This window comes from Helianthus annuus, chromosome 10 (genome assembly GCF_002127325.2).
Source record: "Helianthus annuus cultivar XRQ/B chromosome 10, HanXRQr2.0-SUNRISE, whole genome shotgun sequence".
Lineage (NCBI taxonomy): Eukaryota > Viridiplantae > Streptophyta > Magnoliopsida > Asterales > Asteraceae > Helianthus > Helianthus annuus.
Window position 1 is genome coordinate 109,361,043 of NC_035442.2, and position 25,188 is coordinate 109,386,230.

General features: G+C 38.6%; 1 protein-coding gene across 1 annotated transcript; it reads right to left on the reverse strand.

The window, feature by feature from the left end:
- Positions 1 to 15,239: 15,239 nt before the first annotated feature.
- On the reverse strand, positions 15,240 to 16,557 carry LOC110885610 (nicotianamine synthase). Its single transcript, XM_022133315.2, has one exon. It carries the CDS (start codon positions 16,409 to 16,411, stop codon positions 15,422 to 15,424), a length of 990 nt encoding a protein of 329 aa, XP_021989007.1. The 5' UTR covers positions 16,412 to 16,557; the 3' UTR covers positions 15,240 to 15,421.
- Between the last annotated feature and the right edge of the window lie 8,631 nt (positions 16,558 to 25,188).

The window sequence follows — 25,188 nt, forward strand, 5'->3', positions numbered from 1 at the left end:
ACAAGACAACATTCGGAGATGCTTATTGTCTAGTTGTTACTGATGATTATTCTAGATTTTCTTGGGTATCCTTCATGGCACACAAGAGTCAAACTCCTGGCATCCTCAAGGATCTTCTTACAATGTTGGAGAATCTCTATTCGTTGAAAGTGAAGAGGATCCGAAGCGACAATGGAACCGAATTCAAGAATCCAGTTATGGATGAGTTTTGTACTTCTAAAGGCATTCTTCATGAGTACAGTTCTCGTTATACTCCACAACAAAATGGTGTCGCGGAGAGGAAGAATCGGACGATTATCGAAACTGCAAGAACAATGTTAGTAGAGTCGGAACTCCCTATTCAATTCTGGGGGGAGGCTGTATCGGCTGCATGCTACACGTTAAACAGAGTTCTTACAGTAAAGAGACATGGCAAAACTTGCTTCGAACTCCTTTAGAAAAGGAAACCGCATCTTTCTTACCTAGAACCGTTTGGTGCTCCATGTACTATGATTGAGCCGGATGGAAAGTTTGGAGCAAAAGCTATCGAGGGTTTCTTCCTTGGATATGCTACTCCGAATTTTCGTGTTTGGAATCTGGCTACCAAAAAGATTGAGCTATGGAGTGAAGTGAGGGTTCAAAGGTACACGAGTCCTGTTAGGGCTCCGGGTGATCCGTGGATGTTCCATTATGATGGACTATTTGACTCCTTCAATCTGCCAACCTTTGACGAAGAGTCAGCAGCGGCTAGGATGTTGTTGGAAAGTGACAACGCTGCTGTCTCGCCTTTGGTTAGACCTATTGTTGTTGACCCTCAAGCTTCTTCGTCTGTCAACAATATGGTTCAAAATGAGGTTTATGAAGATGCTGCTGATTATAATGATTCTTCTAAAGATGATGAATATCATGATGCAGCTGAAGGATCTTCGGCTCCAGTTGCTCCTGTTCAAGGTGCCTCTGTTGATACACCTCATATGCAGAATGTTGACACTGCTGAAGGGAATGCATCCACCTCTACACACATTCCTGGTGTGGAGTTGGTTGTTGATCTTAATCTTAACAATTTGGGTATCAATGCACGTGTGACAGAAAATCCTGAAATGAGGATTCATGATACCCACCCCCAGCAGAATATTATAGGAGATGTCCATCGCGGTGTGCAGACGCGTAATCAGCTGAGAAACAACCGGAATGCTGGTTTGTATTCAGCTATAAGAGAATCTGGTCTTCAGAATGACTGGTCCTTCGCGTGTTACGTGTCACAAGAAGAACCAAAATCGTGGAAAGAAGCGTTGAAAGACAGTGCTTGGGTTGAGGCCATGCAGGAAGAATTGCAGCAATTTCAAAAGCTTGGTGTTTGGAAGCTTGTTGAAAGACCTGAGAATTACAAGAAAATTGGCACTCGATGGGTTTTCAAATGCAAGAAAGACGACCGTGGAGTGGTTATTCGGAACAAAGCACGTTTAGTCGTTCAAGGTTTTCGACAGATAGAAGGAATCGACTACAACGAAGTCTATGCACCTGTTACACGTCTGGAAGCAATTCGGATCTTTCTGGCTTATGCCTCATTCAAAGGATTCAAGGTTTACCAGATGGACGTCAAAAGTGCATTCTTACATGGTGTGGTTGAAGAAGAGGTGTACGTCGAACAGCCCCCAGGTTTTGAAGATCCTATCCATCCCGATCGGGTTTGGTTGCTCAACAAAGCTCTCTATGGTCTACATCAAGCACCGCGAGCTTGGTATGCAACCTTATCTACCTATCTGCTGGAGAACGGTTTTCGAAGAGGTCTTATCGACTGTACTCTTTTCATCAAAGAACAAGATGGAGATCTTCTTCTGGTACAGGTATATGTTGATGATATTATTTTTGGTTCTACTAATGATGTCTTGTGTAGGAATTTCGAGCGCATTATGCAGGATAAATTCGAGATGAGTGCTATGGGAGAAATGACCTTCTTCTTGGGCCTACAAGTGCAACAAACTGAGTCTGGGATATTCATCCATCAGACTAAATATGTTGGTGACATCTTGAGCCGGTTCCAGATGTCTGATGCAACGCCCATTGGAACCCCACTGCCACAAAATCACGGAATTGCTCCAGACTTGAAGGGTGAAGCTGTTAGCCCCTCATACTACCGCGCAATGATCGGATCTCTTATGTACCTCACAGCATCAAGGCCAGACATAATGTACCCAACGTGCCTGCTTGCCAGATATCAAGTCAACCCGAAGGCCTCACATCTTGCAGCTGTAAAAAGGATTTTTCGTTATTTGAAGGGTTACCCTGACACCGGTCTATGGTACCCTAGGGATAATAACTTTGACTTGATCGCATTCAGTGATTCTGATCATGGCGGATGCAAAATCGACGGCAAATCCACAACGGCTGGATGTCAGTTTTTAGGAAATCGCCTAGTCACATGGCAGTGCAAGAAGCAGACGTGCGTCGCTACATCAACATGCGAAGCTGAATACATTGCTGCCTCAAGTTGTTGCTCCCAAGTTCTGTGGATCCAACAACAATTGCGGTGTGACAACCCGAACTTTCAAGGTCGGTAACGTTTTATCTTACGATCTATACTCCTCGTTATTCCTCTTTATTGTGTTGAAACGTTCTGTTTAAATGATACTTCCGTTACTCTTAAGCGTATGATAATCTGGTGTAGTAACATGTAGACATTTGTTGGGCCGCGCGTATTCTAGGCAACATACCCACACTTTAAATTATGCACTATTTCGGCCCACATCCTCATAACCGCACCCAGCCCACCCTTCACAAGTTTTGGGTCGTTTCCTTTTGTAGCCAGAGAAGATGTGGGATCGGCCCACATGAATTAGGGTATTACCACTATATTTAGGTTGTACGTAATTCTTATACTCCTCATAATTCCCATCTAACAAACCCTACCCCTATATCCCCTCTCCTAATCGTCGACCTTGGCAGCAGACCCAGCAGACCCCTTCCCCATTGAGGTGATCTTGTAGTTCGAAAACATCGGCCTGTCGATCAAACTGTGTGGGTTAGTAAATACATATTTATTTTAATTGTTGCATGTACTTATGTGTGTTGCATGTTGGATCGTATATGTGAGAAGGATTATGATGCGTTCTTGCACGTAAAATATGCTAAGGGTTCATGATATTAATTTTGCATGATATATCGAACTAGATTGCAGATGTGTGAGTTTATGAGGGTATTTGTGAATAATGAACAGGGCTTTGAAATCGATAATTATGGCTGATGATTTGATGATGTAAGTTGTGGATTAGGAAATCAATATGATAATGTTTATTTTGGTCCAATAAATCAATATGATAGTGCTTCTTTTGGTCCAATAAAATTGAAGACACATGGCCCATTATTTTGATCTCATGAATTCTTGTGCATATTTAATGGTGATTTGATAAATTCATGTGCACCTACTGAAGATGTGTTGGTATTAGTCAAAGTGATAAACATGGGATTCATGGGGGGGGGCCGATTGGCATATTAATAATGATATGAATGCTGAAATTTGATGATTTTTATAAAGGGATTAGGGATTGGTTACAAACAAGTGAAACTAGGTTGTTGGGTCGTTAGGCCACATATGTAAGTTGGGCCGAGCAAACTGCCAAAGCAGTGACTGCATACGGTTTCGAATTGGCTGGGCAATATATGTCTTACATTTGTTAGTAATTGTGTTCATACATACCTTATCTTTGGATTATATATGTGTAACAGTGGGTTTAAGGGGTGTACGGGCAGGATATGTATGTATGTATATGACATGTTTAGTTACATGTTAAGCAAGTTGGGTGATGCCCCCCATAGATTAGTAAACTGTCATGACCTGGATTACACGTGTGCTTGATGTGAACCTCGAATACGTTAATTAGTTGTACGCTAAGTGCATGTAAACTGACTGTAACCGGTAACCTTTTAGGACGTGTTCGTTCAACTGAATAACAAGTAACAAATCATACCGAGCAATCCCAGGTGAGTTCATTGCATTTTCTCAAGCATGCGTCCCGGTGGTTTGGGACAACTGGTAAACATTTGGAAGGGAAACATTGGGTAAATAACTTAATCGGTTTTGGTTATTGCCTGGAGGGCAATGGGGGTGATTAGTTGATAGCGCTATTAGGTACTAATTATCTGGGTTTCACTATGGTTATTCAGAGGCACACTCCTCGGTTACGTAAGGGCGGTTCCCCTAGGGTAACTAACCGGACAACATAGTGGGTTGCTTAGAGGCACACTCCTCGGTTACGTAAGGGCGTAGTCCCTAGGGTAATCTAACTTGAGCAACATCGTAACATATCATTGAATCGTATTAACACATATCCGGTAACACCACGCGTAATAACACCTTGAACTCACCAGCGTAGTCTGACACACTTGTTTGCATGCTTGTAGGTTATTAACGTTTGGAACATGGACTTGCTATCTGGAAGTGCTGGAGTGGTCATGGATCGAGACTCTTGGACTCACTTATAAACAATACATTGATTTGATTATTATTATGAAACGATTACATGCTTCCGCTACACAACTTTTGAGAATTGATATCATGTAGACATCTTGTTTGATAATTATCGTCATGGCTTATCTAAATATTTACCATTGGTTCAATGTGATTGGTGGCTCAAACTCTGATGCGTAACACGCCTCGCGGGGTTTCCGCAGGTGGAATTTCGGGGGTGTTACAGTTGGTATCAGAGCCACTGGTTATAGTGAACTAGGTTTTAAAACGTTTTGTAAAACCAGACTATAACCGAACAACTTCGAAAATCGATCATGACACTCAGCTCCAGATTGCAAGGTTCGTCTCCCTCTCACTTTATGCGTTGCTTGCTTAGTAGTCACACACTCACAGCATACATGAACTGAAACGTTTGACACCATAAGTGACTTGATAGTGTGACACTACTCTTCGACTCATGTAAACCATAGAACTGTGATATCATCTGTTGTGTTGTTTGAACGGGGGAAACTTCGAGCGCAAGCTAAGAGGCACTGAGATAAGCATGCAAATTGCCTTATTATTATGGGTGCACACTTGATAATAACGCGGGGTGCATGCAAGTCCCAGTGAGGCTTATCGAGCGTGAGAAGGGTTCTGCCTTACTATGTGTGAACTTGGTAGTACGTAAATATCAGTATGATACTTGACTCCTATCTCGTTTCGATTCCTAAATCGGTTTATTCCCAACTATAGAAACATGAGTGGACGAGGACACGGACGTGGTAACATCACCATGACTCAGGCTGAGTTGACTGACCTAATCAATACTCGCGTGGCTGAGGCTTTAGCAGCCTATCAAGCTGGTCAACAAGCGCAACCTCAACCTAACCAGCCAGCGTGTACATTCAAAATGTTTATGGACTGTAAGCCACAGACCTTCACCGGGACTGAAGGGGCTGTGGGACTTCTAAGATGGTTCGAGAAAGCAGAATCTGTGTTCGCTATCTGTAACTGTCCCGCTGGGGACAGGGTGAAATATGTTGCGGGTACCTTGGCTGATGGTGCCCTAACGTGGTGGAACGCCCAGGTACAGTTGTTGGGCATCGAGGCAGCGAATGCCACAACTTGGGAAGATTTTAAAGAACTGATCAGGGAGGAGTACTGTCCTCGGGACGAGGTCCAGAAATTGGAAAACGAATACTATAACTTGAAGATGGTTGGATCTGAAGTCGAAGCGTATGTGAAGCGATCGTATGAACTGGCCGACATGTGCCCAAACTTATCCCGACCTATGTCCCGGAGGATTGAGTTATTCATCAAAGGGTTGCCTTCGCGTGTGAAGAGCTTGGTCACTGCAGCCCATCTCAATGATTTGACACAGATTGTTCGTCTGACTCATAAGATTGTGGACCAAGAGGTGGAAAGCGAATCGTTACCTCCGCGTATGTCGGCCGCTACTGCTGCTACACCCACTGCCACTGCGTCCACTAATGATAACAAGCGAAAGTGGAGTGATCATGACAAAGCATCTGGTGCTGGCCAGACTCAGAAAAGGCCAGACAACAGCAGCCGCAACATCAGCCAGTCGCCTTCTGTCAATCCAGGCCAGGGAAGCGACCACAGCCAGGGTTCGTATGCAGGGAGGAAGCCACGATGCAACAGGTGTGGCTATCATCATTGGGGACCGTGTGGTCGGACGTGTAACAAATGTGGTAAGGCAGGCCATGAGGCCAGGGGTTGTAGGGCCTCACAACCCAAACACCAGCAGCAACAGAACCAGCAAAACCAAGGACAACAGGGGCAACCACCCCAGCAGAACCAGGGCTTCAGGAAGGGGTGCTATCAGTGTGGCGATGAGGGTCACTTTAAACGGGATTGCCCTCAGTTAAACCAAAACGCCAACAACAACAACCGCCAGAATAACGACAATGCTGGAGACAACAGCAATGGCAACGGGGCAAGGGGTTGAGCTTTCGTGTTAGGACAAGGGAACACGATGAACGATATTTGAACTTATAACTTATTTTGGGTTTTCATTTTTATGTTTTCGCTACTCAAACAAAGTTTGGTTTAAACATCAATCGTATTGGGTTTTATGAATTATTTTAACTACTATACTTTATGTTTGATGTGATGGATGGTTTGATATTATTGAACGCACCTGCTGTATCTATGAACCTTGTGAACAGGGTGTACAAACCCTAACTAGACAAGTTCTCCATTGTCTTCATCGACGACATTTCCAATCTACTCCAAGAGTCAGGAGGAACACGAGCAGCATCTACGCCTTATTTTGAAGCTTCTTCAGAAAGAACAGCTGTGCGCTAAGTTTTTGAAATGCAACTTCTGGCTTCGTGAAGTCTACTTTCTGGGCCACGTAGTGAACAAGGATGGGATCCATGTCAATCCATCCAAGGGAGACTCGATCAGGAACTGGCCTGCACCACGTACGCCAATGGAGATACGCCAATTCTTGGGTTTGGCAGGTTACTACGGACGGTATACCAAGGATTTCTCGAAGATTGCGCAGCCACTTACCCTACTGGCACAGAAGGGTGTCACCTATCGTTGGGGAGAGCACCAGGAGACTGCTTTTCAGCACCTGAAGGATAGGCTTTGCAGCGCACTTATTTTCTCTTTGCCAGAGGGCACAGACGATTTCATAGTATATTGTGACGCATCCATCCAAGGTCTCGGGTGTGTATTAATGCAGTGCGACAAGGTCATTGCTTACGCTCCGCGCCAACTTAAGAATCACGAACGGAATTACACGACACACGATTTAGAGCTGGGAGCCGCAGTTTCCGCGCTTAGGATATGGCGACACTACCTGTACGGTACCCGGTGCACGAATACACCGATCACTTGAGTCTCGAGTATACTCTTAAGCAGAAGGATTCAAACATGCGTCAACGACGATGGGTTGAACTACTGAACGATTACGAAAGCGTTATCAAGTACCATCCAGGCAAGGCCAATGTTGTGGCTGACGCCCTCAGTCGGAAGGACACTTTACCTCGGCGCGTGCGAGTGATACAGATACGAAATGCTCAGGTAAAAGCATTGAAACCCGAAAATGTCAAAGCCGAAGTCATACGTGGCTCACGACAGCGATTAGAACAGAAGGCAGACGGTGCTTACTACGTAACTGGACGCATTTGGGTTCCATTCTTTGGCAACTTACGAGAACTTGTAATGGATGAGGCACATAAATCACGTTACTCTGTACATCCGGGATCAGATAAGATGTACCACGACTTGAAAACCACCTACTGGTGGCCCAGCATGAAGGCTCATATAGCAACCTACGTCAGCAAATGTTTGACTTGTGCTAAAGTCAAAGCAGAACATCAAAAGCCCTCGGGTCTACTTCAGCAACCAGAGATACCCACATGGAAGTGGGAACAGATCGCCATAGATTTCGTGACAGGACTACCAAGAACTCAGGCTGGGAATGACACTATTTGGGTGATTGTTGATCGCCTCACGAAATCAGCACACTTCCTAGCCATCAAAGAAACAGACAAATTCTCTCAGCTGGCAGCAGTGTATCTCAAGGAGGTGGTTTCTAGGCATGGGGTGCCAACTTCTATCATTTCAGACCGTGATCCGCGTTTCACTTCAGAGTTATGGCAGTCAATGCATAAATCGTTTGGTTCCCAACTCGACATGAGTACCGCTTATCACCCGCAGACGGATGGTCAAAGCGAGCGCACCATCCAAACACTTGAAGACATGCTACGGGCATGTGTAATCGACTTTGGGAAAGGATGGGAGAAACACTTGCCATTGATAGAGTTCTCCTACAACAACAGCTACCATACAAGTATTAAGGCAACTCCATTCGAAGCATTGTACGGACGGAAATGTCGTTCACCTCTCTGCTGGCTTGAGGTGGGTGATAGTCAGATCACAGGCCCTGAGTTTGTGCTTGAGGCATCAGAAAGCATTGTGCAGATCCGAAACCGTATGGCCGCAGCTCGCTACCGCCAGAAAAGCTACGCTGACAAGCGTAGTAAACCGTTGGAATTCGAAGTTCATGATCGCGTAATGTTAAAGGTCTCACCCTGGAAGGGTGTGGTACGTTTTGGGAAACGCGGCAAACTAAACCCTCGCTATGTAGGACCATTCAAAATTCTGGAACGAATTGGAAAGGTGGCCTACAGGTTGGAATTACCCGCTGAGTTGGGTAATGTCCATGATGTGTTGCACAGCCGAATTCCGATTGTTAGGGTCCGTTGGAATTCAAGGCGCGGACCGGAGTTCACGTGGGAGCGAGAGGATCAAATGGAGCTCAAGTATCCACACCTTTTTCCTAAAGACAAGTCTAAACCTGGTAAAGTGGGTAAATTTCGGGACGAAATTTCTTTCAAGTTGGGGATGATGTAACACCTGAGGAAAATTCGCAACAAATCTTGATTCCTCACTCCACTCCTTCATGCTTACTTGTCAAATTTCGGGACGAAATTTCTTTCAAGTTGGGGATGATGTGACAACCCGAACTTTCAAGGTCGGTAACGTTTTATCTTACGATCTATACTCCTCGTTATTCCTCTTTATTGTGTTGAAACGTTCTGTTTAAATGATACTTCCGTTACTCTTAAGCGTATGATAATCTGGTGTAGTAACATGTAGACATTTGTTGGGCCGCGCGTATTCTAGGCAACATACCCACACTTTAAATTATGCACTATTTCGGCCCACATCCTCATAACCGCACCCAGCCCACCCTTCACAAGTTTTGGGCCGTTTCCTTTTGTAGCCAGAGAAGATGTGGGATCGGCCCACATGACTTAGGGTATTACCACTATATTTAGGTTGTACGTAATTCTTATACTCCTCATAATTCCCATCTAACAAACCCTACCCCTATATCCCCTCTCCTAATCGTCGACCTTGGCAGCAGACCCAGCAGACCCCTTCCCCATTGAGGTGATCTTGTAGTTCGAAAACATCGGCCTGTCGATCAAACCGTGTGGGTTAGTAAATACATATTTATTTTAATTGTTGCATGTACTTATGTGTGTTGCATGTTGGATCGTATATGTGAGAAGGATTATGATGCGTTCTTGCACGTAAAATATGCTAAGGGTTCATGATATTAATTTTGCATGATATATCGAACTAGATTGCAGATGTGTGAGTTTATGAGGGTATTTGTGAATAATGAACAGGGCTTTGAAATCGATAATTATGGCTGATGATTTGATGATGTAAGTTGTGGATTAGGAAATCAATATGATAATGTTTATTTTGGTCCAATAAATCAATATGATAGTGCTTCTTTTGGTCCAATAAAATTGAAGACACATGGCCCATTATTTTGATCTCATGAATTCTTGTGCATATTTAATGGTGATTTGATAAATTCATGTGCACCTACTGAAGATGTGTTGGTATTAGTCAAAGTGATAAACATGGGATTCATGGGGGGGGGGCGATTGGCATATTAATAATGATATGAATGCTGAAATTTGATGATTTTTATAAAGGGATTAGGGATTGGTTACAAACAAGTGAAACTAGGTTGTTGGGTCGTTAGGCCACATATGTAAGTTGGGCCGAGCAAACTGCCAAAGCAGTGACTGCATACGGTTTCGAATTGGCTGGGCAATATATGTCTTACATTTGTTAGTAATTGTGTTCATACATACCTTATCTTTGGATTATATATGTGTAACAGTGGGTTTAAGGGGTGTACGGGCAGGATATGTATGTATGTATATGACATGTTTAGTTACATGTTAAGCAAGTTGGGTGATGCCCCCCATAGATTAGTAAACTGTCATGACCTGGATTACACGTGTGCTTGATGTGAACCTCGAATACGTTAATTAGTTGTACGCTAAGTGCATGTAAACTGACTGTAACCGGTAACCTTTTAGGACGTGTTCGTTCAACTGAATAACAAGTAACAAATCATACCGATCAATCCCAGGTGAGTTCATTGCATTTTCTCAAGCATGCGTCCCGGTGGTTTGGGACAACTGGCAAACATTTGGAAGGGAAACATTGGGTAAATAACTTAATCGGTTTTGGTTATTGCATGGAGGGCAATGGGGGTGATTAGTTGATAGCGCTATTAGGTACTAATTATCTGGGTTTCACTATGGTTGTTCAGAGGCACACTCCTCGGTTACGTAAGGGCGGTTCCCCTAGGGTAACTAACCGGACAACATAGTGGGTTGCTTAGAGGCACACTCCTCGGTTACGTAAGGGCGTAGTCCCTAGGGTAATCTAACTTGAGCAACATCGTAACATATCATTGAATCGTATTAACACATATCCGGTAACACCACGCGTAATAACACCTTGAACTCACCAGCGTAGTCTGACACACTTGTTTGCATGCTTGTAGGTTATTAACGTTTGGAACATGGACTTGCTATCTGGAAGTGCTGGAGTGGTCATGGATCGAGACTCTTGGACTCACTTATAAACAATACATTGATTTGATTATTATTATGAAACGATTACATGCTTCCGCTACACAACTTTTGAGAATTGATATCATGTAGACATCTTGTTTGATAATTATCGTCATGGCTTATCTAAATATTTACCATTGGTTCAATGTGATTGGTGGCTCAAACTCTGATGCGTAACACGCCTCGCGGGGTTTCCGCAGGTGGAATTTCGGGGGTGTTACGGGACTACGGTTTTGAATTCCTAACTACACCTATTTACGTTGATAATTCTGCTGCATTACAGATCACTAGAAATCCTGTGCAGCACTCAAAGACCAAACACATCGAAATCAAATATCACTTCATACGTGATTGCTTTGAGAAAAGGCTAATCGATGTTGTTAAGGTCCACACCGATGACCAACGTGCCGACCTTTTTACCAAAGCATTTGACAAATCAAGATTTGACTTTTTATTATTGGTAAACGGCATTAAGGTCAAGCAAGAGTAAACCAACATCGGAAAATCATTTTTTGTAAATATCTTTGTGTCTTTTAAATTTATCTTAGTTTATTGATTTTAGGGGGAGTAAATCCAAAAATCTGAAAATCCAAAAACATCGAAAAATTCAAAAACACAAAAACAATAGAAAAACAAAAATGAGTTTCCTGGCGAGCAAAAGAGAAAATGATAGTACATCAGTGGTCTATTCAAACCTCTTTAAACCTTTAAATTAAAAACGATAAGCAGCTCTATATAAGATGTATCGGTAGGCTCACAATCATTTTAAAGTGTGCAGGGTGATATAAACTTAAATCGACTGAAGAGCAGGTGGGAACCATTCATTGGCATATGGTCTTAGTACCGAAATTTCGTTTGATAGATTGCCGAGGTTCTGAGATATTCGGTCTTTATGCTGCTTATCATCTGGGTATCATGGTTGTATCTTTTACCGAAAAATAACGGGGACGCAAGTCTAGATCTTCCATGATACTATATATACGTGTTCATATCTCATATTGCATTCGGCCTCAATAAGTGATAAACAATCACATGTCCCTCAAATAAGTGATAATATATCACATTTATCCGGGAGTCAAGTTCGTCTCTCTGCTATACGAAAGTACTGACCTGTTCACGGACTTGCTCCTGTGCCTTCATGCATCGAAAATCAAGTTCCTCATCAATAAGTGATTATATCACATAGGGCTTGTTTTTCAATCAAAATAAGTGAGAATCTCACAATATATACGGTCAAACAGATGATAATCAGTATACTCACCGGTAAGATGAATTCTCGTGCATACCTTGATACGGGAATGTGTCGTGATGTGGATGAACACCGGTCGGTAAGTATAAATCATACCTTAACGTATCCCCTCGCCATGATTACATCTGATAAGTTGAGCTTAAGTGGACAACAATACCGATAATTGTTATAGGATGCTTATTTTAACGTTAACTAACTGAACAACAAGAGTGTTTTGACATGACCGTACACTGATATGATTCTCTTACCCTCGAAACTCGCAAAAAGAATGTCTGTATATATTTATTTACTGCTTAACTTTTATTGTTTTCTTTTAAACAGTTTCGTCGTTTGGTGCATATCAGCACGACATTAGCGGTGATGTCGCTTGATAACACTCAAAGGATATTAAAATTGTTGTCTTTTAATTTATTCAAAAATACCAAAAAGATTTTAGGTGTGTTTTAATATAAACTTTATAAAAGTCAAAAAGATTTTATTTCTGCTTTATTTTCGATCGTACGATGTTGGAGCTCGAGTCTTCGTTACCTGAATTCTGAACGAAAACCGAATTGACTAAATCTTCATAAACGGTCGAAATTTGCAAGTTTTGAAAGTTAAATCTAAAATTGAGAAATTTATTAAACTTTCAAACTGTCGGACGGTGTTTGATTGTGACATGGTCATTCGTGTGTCAGTTGTTTATACTAACTATTCCAAACAGTTGTTCTCATTACGCGTTCAGATTTCTTGCATGTGCAGATTCTAAAGGCTAGGAGAACATGGTCGATGACAAGCTTTGGAATGAAGACACGACGTGAAGGCACTCAAAAGATGAAGTTGATCGAGTTGCCGCTGACCATCATCAACACCACAAGGATCTTAAGCTTTGAAGATCAAGTCATTCACGAGCATAACTCAAGGGGGAGCTTATGTTAAGGGGGAGTTTGTCAACACACTTCCTACATGATACGGGGAGTTTGTTGATACACTTTTTGCTTTCAAGGCGTGAAGACTTTGAAGATCCTCCGACATTGAAGACTTGAAAGGACATCAGAGTCTTGAAGACCCGAAGATCAAAGATGATCAAGATCGAGACAAAGCTACAGCCAAGGGGGAGTTTGTTGGTGCACTTGTGTCTGTACTTTGTCTGTATTCGGTCACGATGTAAAACGATGTCCTTGTTAGTCCTGTAAGTTTGACCAAGTCAACCATCCTCCTGGTTTGACTTGGCCAAACAGTCAACACTAAGTATGAAAGTTTGTTTGCTTCGAAGGATATGATCGATGGTTTACATCCTTCGATGACCTCGAAAGACAACCTTCGATGGATACAGATGGACCTCGAAGGATACATCATCCTTCGAGGTATGTATGGATCCTTCGGTATGATTCTGGTCGATAGATGATCTTTCGACCAGACTATCTTATCCTTCGAGCATGCAATCTGTGCTGGGTATATATACCCATGCAGTGTGTTCATTTCATTGATGCACACAGACAGAAAGATAGACACTCGAGAGATAGTGAGAGCATTCTGTCAAGAACACACACACACACTTAGAGAGTTTGCAAAACTGATTTGTAAACATTGTGCTTGTAACCGAACCTTCATACGTATTAATACAAGTGGTGTTAATCGGTGAATCTTGTGTGTCTTGTGTTTGTGCTTGTCTCAACTCGGTTGCACTCTAGCTTGGATTCCGCACTTGCTAGTGTGTTAACATAACAAGGTTAAGGTTTAACCTCATCCTCCGCGAGGGACCTACAAATCAGCATATTACCGATGGCTCACGAATGCAACCTTTTTTCGTGTTCGTTCATTTAATTAATTGAACAAATTTCCTTGTTCATATTCGTTCATTTATTCAATGAACGAACGAAAAAGAACTCCCATCGAATGGTTTACGAATAGTTTACTGAATGTTCGATTCGTTAATTTATTGCGGAATGTTCGATTCATTAATTTATAAACGATAAAAGATATATAACACATGAAGCCCTTTGTTATTGCTAGACTAGTGAAATCATTTATAAAGTTAAACACGTCTCATGAGAGATACTCTCAAACACGTCTCAACCAATTTTCAAATGTAGATTTTAGAAATAAGTCAATCCCATTTACTCACTTACGCTACATATTTTATAATACTTTTTATGCACAAGATATCATATTGTTACTCAAATTTAAAAAAAAAAACAAAAACTGCAGATTTTTCTAATGTCGTTGCCAATCCTTTCGAATGTAAAACATGCATGTTAACAGAGATACTTTTAGTCCATAAAACTTCGTTATGCTTTTTATGACTGGCTCATAAAAAATAAACTAGCAAGACCTAGAAGATAATTAAAAAACATAAATAACAAAGACCTAAAATAAAACAATCCTGCAAAGACATTAAAAACCACAAGGCTTAAATAGTTAAAGGGACGACCAAAATCTATATATCACACCACTACCACAAGGGTGAGTGGAGTGGTGCGTTAAACACTATCGATAAGCAGTTTACCGATCGGTAACACCGCCGCCGATGGTGTTTACCGATCAGTGAGGGGAAGGAAGCGGTGAAGGTTTACCGATGAGGGGAAGGGAAGTTTGTCAGCTTTTGCCTCCTATTTTCATTTATTATGTTTTTTTTTTTAAATAATAGATTACCTAATCCAAGATAGGTAAACCATCACCAACGTTTTCGAGCATTAGGTAAACAAAATAAGTAAATTGACGTGGCACTGTTTGATTAGTTGAATGGGAAGTTTACCTATTCCAAATAGGTTACTACTCCCTTCACCCTAATGAAATTCACACCTACAAAATACGACTTGATACATATGTATAGACCAGACCAACGGATCCAGCACAGTAATACACAAATGAGTGTTATCCACGGACAATCAGTGGCGACCAATATCTGTAGCTAATCACTGGCGGAACTTACTACAAAGTGGAAAAAGTAAATTAAAAAACCGATGGATATACCTTCGGTGAAAATAATTAGTCTTGTAAACTCCACAAGATCTGAAAAAAAGAGGAAGCATTCTTCCATCTTCAAAATTAAAAAGATTAAATATAAAATAACATTATTAGCCATCTAAAGAGTTACATAAACATAACCTAATTTTCTTAAGTTCATTTATTTCATCAACTTCTTACAAGATAACAGAAAATCAAATTTACTTCAAATCACATAGAGTTAATTAAACATTCATAGGAAAGTTTTTTTTAGCAAGTAGCCAAATAGTTTTATAGATATCAATTTTTTTTTTTTTTGGGTTGGGGGGGGGGGGTGGTAGAGGGGAGTACTTGATATATGTGGTACAAATTTTTCTTCATGATCATCTAATCATCAATTCCCAACTCCTCAATCATGCTCCTCTGGGTAAGTGGATTGTTAAACATTTGGAACTCACAATACTTGCAACTTGAAGGCATGATAGATCCACTCTCCAATTGATCATGATGGTGATGATGATGGTTAATGTTTGATGTGATTGGAATATTCTTACGCGCGATCACAACCGAATTAATCACATCATCAACAGGATGAAAAACCGAAAGAACTTCAAACCCTTGAAGATCTTGAGGATCAACCACTGGATAAAGAAAAGCCCGAGCACCATGAGCACTCCTCAACATCAAGATGGAGCTTGGAGCCATGTACTTCTCCAAATGTTGCACCACTTTAACCTTCTCTTCAACATCCATCCCCACAAGTGCAGCCATAAACACCACATCATACTCCTTCAATTCATCCGTTACATCCAATATATCACTTGTGTGAAATATCATCCTTTGTGACAAGTCAGGATCGGTGGTAACTAGGCGCGACGCCATAGTGTTTGCCAAAGGATTTATATCATAGTTATGGAAAGTTGTTTCCTTTAGATGATAAGAAGCCAATACAATCGATGTAAGAGGTAACGGACCAGACCCCACGAAGGCAATGCGCTTTGGGGGGCCTGTCTGAGCCGAGCCGTGTCGAATAAGGATGTCATATTCGGCACGGCTAAGCTTGAGGTAATTTGTGTAGTAAGGGAAGACCTCAAGATGGTCAAGAGGGTTTGTGTAAGAGGCTAAAAGGGTTGAGAAGTGAGCCTCTAAATGGCCCTCAGCTTCACCACAAAGTTTAATGAGTTTAGACCTAATTTCTTGAATATTATTTGGAAGATTGGAGATTATGATGGAAGAGGGTGGGATGCATGTGAGGACCAACTGTGTGAAGAGAGTGTCGACATCTTTGGATGGTTTTAGGGTTTCAAGCTTTGAAATTTTGTCATAGATCTCGCACACCTTCTGGACCAAAATAGTGTGTTCTTGGAGTGAACCCATGTCGACACTATGAGGAGACTGCTTTTAGGGCAAAAGATTCTCTAATTGAAAGACTCAAAAAGTTCTGCAAGTCAGAAGGCAGAACCAATGGTGTTAATTTGTGTAGTATTCTTGAGGGGAAGTGTGCCCTATTTATGGGCACTTGTGGATCTGCAAATGTTAACTAATCAAAGAAAATATACTATTTTATTTTCTTGAACCGGACCAGACCAGCCGATCGGACTGAAAACCGGACAATAACTGGTTCACACATAAAAATAAAGTATTGTTATATTTTATTTTAGAATTCGTTCGATATTTGTAAGTTTAACCTATATAATACTTATTATGTTATTCGGTTTTTTATTGCACATAAAAAGTCTTTTTAGAACCCAATTTAAGCATAACATGATTATATTTGCTTTCTTAAGCGTAACGGATCGTACCAATGAACATATAAGACAACCATTGTAAGTTCATAATAGTTGGTATTGTTGTGAAAAGATTGTTTGTTAAATAATTTAATAAAGACGAGTATGATAGAAATTTCATGCAAAACAAAATAGAATAGAATATATATAATATATTACCATCTCGATGTTATTTATATTAGCCTTGAATTAACATAATTGTATGATATATATAATTAACATTTTTTTATTTTCTATTTCAGTACTTAAAAAATGTGTGAAGCCCGGTTGCATTTTTGTCCTTTTCTTTTTTCTTATTATTAATTTTAATTTGAGAGGATTGATAAGCTTGGACGAAGTAGGGTTTAACAAGACCACATAAAATGATTGGACGAAATGAAAGCAACAAAATAATGATTTGTTGCTTTTTACATGATAAAACATATATAATCATGATGTTATGCTTAGTATAAGGTTTTTGAAAGCACTGTATATGATATTATGAATGTGAAACTCTACAATAAAAAAACATATATATTGGTCTTATCTAAGGAATAGCCAGGACTGTATCCACAATAAAAAAACATATATATTAGTCTTATCTAACGAATAGCCAGGGCTGTAAATTCTAAGAATAATAATAACTAGGTTGTTTTCACCCGCGCGTTGCGACGGAGAACTGGCATGTTATGCAAAGAAATAATGATCAACGTAATCTGGTGGAGATTCCATGTAAGGTCGAGCCGTACGGGTGTTCTCTGGTTACATCATGCACATAGTATATACACAAATACCTTTACTACAAATATTAACCTTCTAACTAATGTTTATAACTGATTATGGACGTCAAAATATGTTGAAACTTCCGTTCCTATCCACGTTCATTTTACTAATCATTGTCTTCCGTTTTTGCGTTCTTCACTTGGCCTAAAATGTAACAATCTCAAAGATTAATATGAAAGTGACACGACACATAACAACAAACAAACAATACACGAGCAAGATGGCACAAATATTTGTGATAATGTGTAACATTTTCAACATAAACACATAACTGTCGAAATAAAAGTTTATTTCCGATTGGTTAACATTATAAAAAGAAGCAAATAAGAAAAAAGATATACAAATACCATCAAAGCATGAAACACTTCACAAAAAATCAAGCACTCAACATACCTTGTGAAGTTGTTAGACCCTCCTCTTGATCCTTTTCACCAGAAAGAAACCACTCATCAAAAGTTTCAGCAACTTCAAGAATCAAGGCCAACGCAACTGAACAGTTATTTATTTCTAGTACTACATGGTCTCCTAATGCTTGTTCATCAAATTCACCCTAAATGACAAACAGGACCAGCTAACAAATCACCTTCCTTTTATGCATCACTTATTAAAACCTTTTCACTAGAATTTCCTTATATTTTATTGATTTTTAATGTATGAACACAGTCCAAATTGATGTTACCTTTGTATCAAAAGAATGCAACTTCATCCTATTTAATCATCATCATCATCATCAAGACAAGACAGTGATATTTGATATGTATTAATATTGCAAAACAGAAGCTCACTTCTAAATCTTCAAGTGTTAAACACCCATTTTGTGATCGAGCTTCTTGCCTCTTGAGAGAATATTCTCCCTAAGCATGTTGTGAATCAATGAACTCACTCTAGCATGGCTGTTGAAAAAGAGAAAGGCAGTCAGAAACAAATTGCCACAAAAAAATGTTAGCATTCAAATATATTGGAGATCATACAGAATACACCTGAATATAACGATAAAAATTTTGAATCAATCAGTCTTCGTCATGACCCATACCACTTCTAATGTGTGTTACACCGACATCTGTATGCTGACTGTACCAAATAATACTTTTATATGTGACCCATTAGTAACACGCCCAACCCTCCAATCTCCTTGGGTGTGTAGAAAATCATAGGCGAGAAACCTACAGAAAGAAATTCATCAAACGTCATACACTAAAAATGAAGGCCACAATAGCTAAAATGCAAATGCAATTTTTTTGACCCATTTACTCTAGCTGGCAAACCTGTCAAATAAATTTGTACCACATTAAAAGACTTCATATAGATGTACCTAGCTTTCATACCGCCTTAACCCCTCGCATACGTGAAGCCCTGGCCTCTCACCTTGAATTTCATGATCTAGAGTTAAACGCCTCGGACGTTTGCAATATTTTCTATTAAGGATTAAGTTCTAGTTCCAATAAACACAATATTTTGACACGAAAACAACTCAAGTTTAATACGGTTCCACATCCTCTACTTACGACTTGTAACTAATTGAGTAAATGTGATACAAAAACTTAACTCATAATTAAACAAAGAGAAATAACAATAAAGGAAGTTAGCACTCACCTTCTTTATCCCATATCTGCGACTGCAAAGGCTTGCCCCTACAAAAACATCCAATTACATAACAAAATAAGAAGCTACATTTATTCAAAACTACAATATTCCAACAAAACTATTGAACCAAAAATTACATACCCTAGGTTGTATAAAATGGATAAGAAACCAGATTGGAATGTGTTCTTGAAAATTTGTAACTCCGAAAAGTTACTGGTCCCCATACTTTTATTTTTTCCCCGGATAGTAGACAAATCCTGCTGTGCTTCCGGCAATGTCATGGATCCGGGGAAGATGATATCTATCTGTAACACAAACAACAAAAACCTAACATATCAATCATCATCGCTAATTATACAGTCCACTCCACAACTTTATAACTCCACAATATCACACATTCTTAAACCTACAGATCATCGACCACAGCCACCATCCACCATCGACTGACCGGCAATATGGCGAAGGCGGCGGATTCAGGACGGCCACCGTCCGGCAGAGGCAGCGGAGTGAAGACACAGACAACAACAACTTCTGTTTCTTTCTATCGCTTCATCTCCCTAGCAACCCTAACCGCCCCTTTGCGACTTCGATGAACGGCCGAAGATAAAATCGAGCCAATGCAGGTGGAAATCACGTTTTGATATGAGAGAGTGGTGGTGGTCATAGATGTTGATGGCGGTTACTGGTGAGAGAAAGAAGAAAACCGTTTATTGATAAGAGTTTACCCTTTTGGTTGATGAAAATCTCATCAACACGTGGGGTGACGAGGCCACCATGGCCAAAGGCCCAATCAGCCATCACCACCACATCATTGACCTTTGAATAGAGCTATTCATTCTGTTTCCCTATCACCACCACATCACTGACCATTGAATAGAGCTGTTTGGCACTATTCATTCTGTTGGTCTATTATCATATAGTAATTTCTTTTAGGGATTTTCTATACACACACCCTAATAATCTTATTTTAACGTCCCTAGTGTATACGAGCCATATAAGGTTATACGGCTCGTATAGGATGATTTTGCACAAAAATAAATGCACTGGAAATTTTTTTTTTGTTTTACATGTATACGAGTCGTATACAATTGTATACGAACAATATAATGTTATATGGCCAAATGTGTTTATTTTTGTGAGGTTTGATCAGATTTTTGGATTGGCCCGTATATAATTTTTTTTTTTTGTTGTAAAACTGAACACTCGTTTAAAAATTTTTAGTAATTCTTTAGATAACGTTTTCAGTATCCGGAGTTTGTTGGGTTGTTTGTAGCTAGGATTCAGAATGCTTGAATATGGTAATATTAGAACACTATACACTGCATGTAAACATAGTGGCTTTGTGATGCAAGGATCTTCGAATGCGGTATGCATGTTAAAGCATATTATATAAGTTTTTAGATGGTGTTTGTAAGGTTTAATTGCGTTGTGTAACTTTGATTGACATCTATCATTGACATCTATATACGGAATGCGATTCTTCGAGAACTAGAAAATGAGAAAATACGGAACGAGATTCTTCGAGAATTAGAAAAGGAGAAAATATAGAACGAGATTCTTCGAGAACTAGCAAAAGGAGAAAATACGAAACGAGTTTTTCCACTAAACATTTGAATCCCAACGCTTCTCTTTACATTACTCATCATTTCGTGGATTTGAGTTCATTAAGAAGTAATGACTGCTTACTAATTGCAAGATTGTTTGTCGGGTTTCCAATGCTCACACAGAGTGATAAACAACACTGATCTGGAATTGGAGAACCGTTGTGTATTTACTTACTGATTATCTAGGGCTAAATTTGTGTTTTTGCTTACTGATTGTTGAAAAGATTTGTTGAAATCGAAAAAAAGAGTAAAAAAGAAGAAATGAGGCGTGTTATGTTGGAAACTGAGGTTGAAAATTTGAAGTAAAACATCTATATTTGCAAGTAAAACATTTAACATCTCATTAACGCAAATGCAATACTTACAAAATTTGATAGGCACTAGTTGTCAATACAAAAACTTAACAAGAGAAACAACTAAAAAAGCGGTGAACAGTGAGGAACATATTTAAATGTGGAATTGACAAAAACGCAGTAACGTTGAGGATTTTGAACCATGAACTTTGTTTGAGTTAGTTAATATTACAGAAATATAGTGATATGAACACTGTACTGTGGAATGCATCCTTAAACTTGATAACAACTTTTGCATTTGTAACTGTGAATCTCTTCCCTCCTTAATCCCAATGCTTCTCCTTACATTACTCATCATTTCCTGAATTCGAGTTCATTAAGAAGTAATGACTGTTGACTAATTGCCGCCTTGGTAGTTGTTACCATATCCATTTTCCCCTTGGTAGTTGTTACCATATCCATTATCCCCTTGGTAGTTGCTACCATTATTTCATTACGTTAAGCTTGATCTTATTTCATCTTCGAGAACTAGCAAAAGGGGAGAATACGGAATGAGTTTCTTCGAGAACTATATCCATCCATAATCCCCTAGATTTCATTAGGGTATAGTTATAATTCTCCTAAGATCAGGCCCATCGTTTACCGTAGAATGCATCCTTAAACTTGATAGCAGCAATATGGTAATATTAGAACACTATACACTGCATATGTAAACACAGGGGCTTTGTGATGATATGTTACAAATTGGGAACCACATATTCGTGTGTTGCGTTTTGGAAAGATGACTGAATAGAGATTTGAATAACCGATACAGCCCATTTGTAACCCAACTAAAATCTCCTTGAGTCTAGATTCTTGCTTAAACGATGTTCTGATATTGAGAATGTTCATTTGAGGAAAATGTTCTGGAAATTGAAGGAAAATGAAGGTTGAAACTAGTTTCATTGTTCTTTTTACTTTGAAAAAAATCTCATTTATTCAAAGAGAAAGAACAATCAGACAAACGACTAATTAATAAACATTAAGCACCTGCAAGATATACTCAGACAAACGACCAATTAATAAACATTTATTCAAAAGGAAGGTTGAAACTAGTTTCAGTGTTCTTTTTACTTTGATATCGTTCATTTTTTAAACACTGTATTCAGCTTACTTATAGCCGTTAGGGAAAAATAATTTCAGAAAACGAATGATTTCAAAAATTGAAGGAATTTAAAAACGATCGATTTTAAACGAACGAGTGGTTTAAAAAACGAAGATTAAAAAAATGATGTCTATAAAAAAACAAAACCTTAAAAAATAAGTTAACAAGTGTAAGCAACTGGAAAATGCACGAATTTAATAATCGAAAGGTGAAAAAAATAACGAATTGTGAATAAACAAACGATTCAAGAAATGGAAGATTTGAAAAAGAAATAAACCATTCTAAAAAAGTTTAAAAAATGAACGATCTTTTGCAAAAAAAAAAAAAAAAAATTATTAGAATGTTTCTTTTTTTTCATATCTTACATTTCTTTTGTTTTTCATACACGTCGTTTTGTAAAATTTAAATTATGAACGACCTAAAAAGTGAGTAGTTTATAAGTGTTTAAAAAATAAATGATTTAAAAAATGGTATAAAATGAAGTGTTTAAAAAAACTTCAAAATATAAACGAATTTAAAAATAACAATTTTAAAAAAACAAATGGTTTAAAAAGGAACAGTTTTAAAAATGATAGATGGTTTAAACAAAATGTAAAATAACAAATTATTTTTTAAAACAACTTTTATAAAAATAAAATGTTGATGAAAATACATATTTATTTGTATATTTAAAACGTGTTTTGTTAAATAATAATCATGAAAATAACGAAATGATAAAAAAAAAACTTGAGTAATTGCATTAATAATCTCTTAATATGAAAAGAACTTTGTAATCATCAAAAACAGTCCCTAAGGTATATAATGATCTAATTATCCTTACACTTAACTATAAAAAAGTAACCAAGTTAGTGTCAAGGATCAAAACCGTTATAAAATGCAATCTTAAGGTCTGATATGTTAAAAAATCTTTTTAGGTTGAAATGGTTAAACTGATAAAACCATATAGACCAAAACAGTAATTTAGTCTGTAATCTATAATAATAGTTGACAAAAGTATATTATATAGATTTAATATATGTGGAGATTGGTGGTGATATAGTCGTGGAAGTTTCAACCTACCTTGAAATTTTCACATGTATTTTACGTACATGTTACACAACGTTTTAAGGGTTGTCACATATTTGTCTTCATGTTTATTTTATATAATATCCACTCTTATATGTGAGGATATCAATATCTATTTTCTTGTATAATATGTGATAGTTACTATACAAAAAGATCGACACGCCCTTTTTGTCATGTTTGATGAATCCCATATTCTGATAAGTACTTAGATAGCTAAAAACAGGACCATTTGATTGAAACGTCTAAGCATAGATTATATAAATCGAACCATCGATAAAACTAGTTTAGTGAGTTGGACGCAAGTGTTTTTATTCTCTTTTCAATAATATAAACTAAATTAGAAATTAAAAGGATTATATTTATGTTACTTTTTAATTCACTATATTATCCTCTACATTAAAAAATAGAAGTATCAAAAGTAAATTCTATAGACAAGGCATATTGACTTGGGATGGACGATGGATAAGAAAAGTAGAAGCAATGAGTGATTATACAAACACTACTTGTCTATTATTATTAATTTATTTAATTAGCAACTAATCCCTTCAATGATGCCAAGGGTTAGTTAACTTATAAAAACACGGATGTTTTCTTGTTTCTTTTTAACAATACACTTATACACGTATCATATGTCATGCTATGTATTCTTTCTTCTTTGGGTTATTGGATTTTATCACTACTAACTATTGGGTATTGGTCGCTGTCACTTCCAACTATCAGTTTGACTCCCACCACTCCCAACTTAACACTTTGTGTGTTGTGTCACTCCGGTTGAGTGGATTTTGGCTCCCCTTTTGTCTTTTAGGAGCAGCTTCACCTGCAGTCATTAGTAATTCACAAAGTGTTAGCCTAATATCACCAATAACACAAGTCAAACACTAAGAAATGTTCACCTGTGAAGTGATACAACACACAAAGTGTTAAGTTGGGAGTGGTGGAAGTCAAAATGATAGTTGAGATTGGCCAAAGCCAACACTGTAGAGCGTACCAATGGTAAGTTAAGATATATTGGACTTAAAACATATTCAAGTCAATTAGTTAATCATTGACGAGGTAATTATTCTTACCTTCGTAAAAACTTAGTAGGTTCTTTTGGAAAAGGATCACCAAGCAAGAAACCTAATTTAGAGCACTCAAAATAGAAATGACTCAAGCCCACACATAAATAATCACTGGTGATAGCACCTGGTCCTAATGCTTGATATTTTACTAAGTCTCATAATCAAGTAGAAATACATCATCTAAACATAACTACACTTTGGTCTACTGGTAAATTGGCATGTCCTCCTTCCCTAGTGGAGACACAGGTTCGATTGTTTCTTGGACCATTTTCAAAGGATATCTGGGTGACTAGACAAATCGGGGCTTTAATCCCAGGTTCGAACCTGACGGGAGGCAAGGGATTTATGAATTTCATCAGGTTCCCCATCAGGGTTTCAATTGTATTATTTCAATCATTCCTACTCTAGTTATTCTTGACTATTTCGATACGTGAAGGTTCAAAGTGCAATCAACATTCCATCTTGATTTATGTATAACATCCCATTGACTTTGACTTTGGAATATGATTAGGCCTTATGGAAAAGGTAATATAACTTGGATCTCAAATTTGTTAATTTATGGGATATATAATATTAATAGAGTAAACTGTCATTTTGGTCCCTGAACTTTGGTTGTTTTTGCTACTTTAGTTCAAATTTGAAATCTTTTGCATCTGGGTCCCTGTGGTTTCACTTTTATTGCCATTTTGGTCCAAAAATAAATCAGGTTATATTTCTCAAATTAAATTTTGGTATTTTGTCCTTTTCTTCAGGGACAAAATAGTCATTTTCTTTTTATTTTATTTAAAGAAAATAAATAATCACCACTTCTTCTACTTCTTTCTCTCTAGATCTCTTCTACATACCAAAGCAAC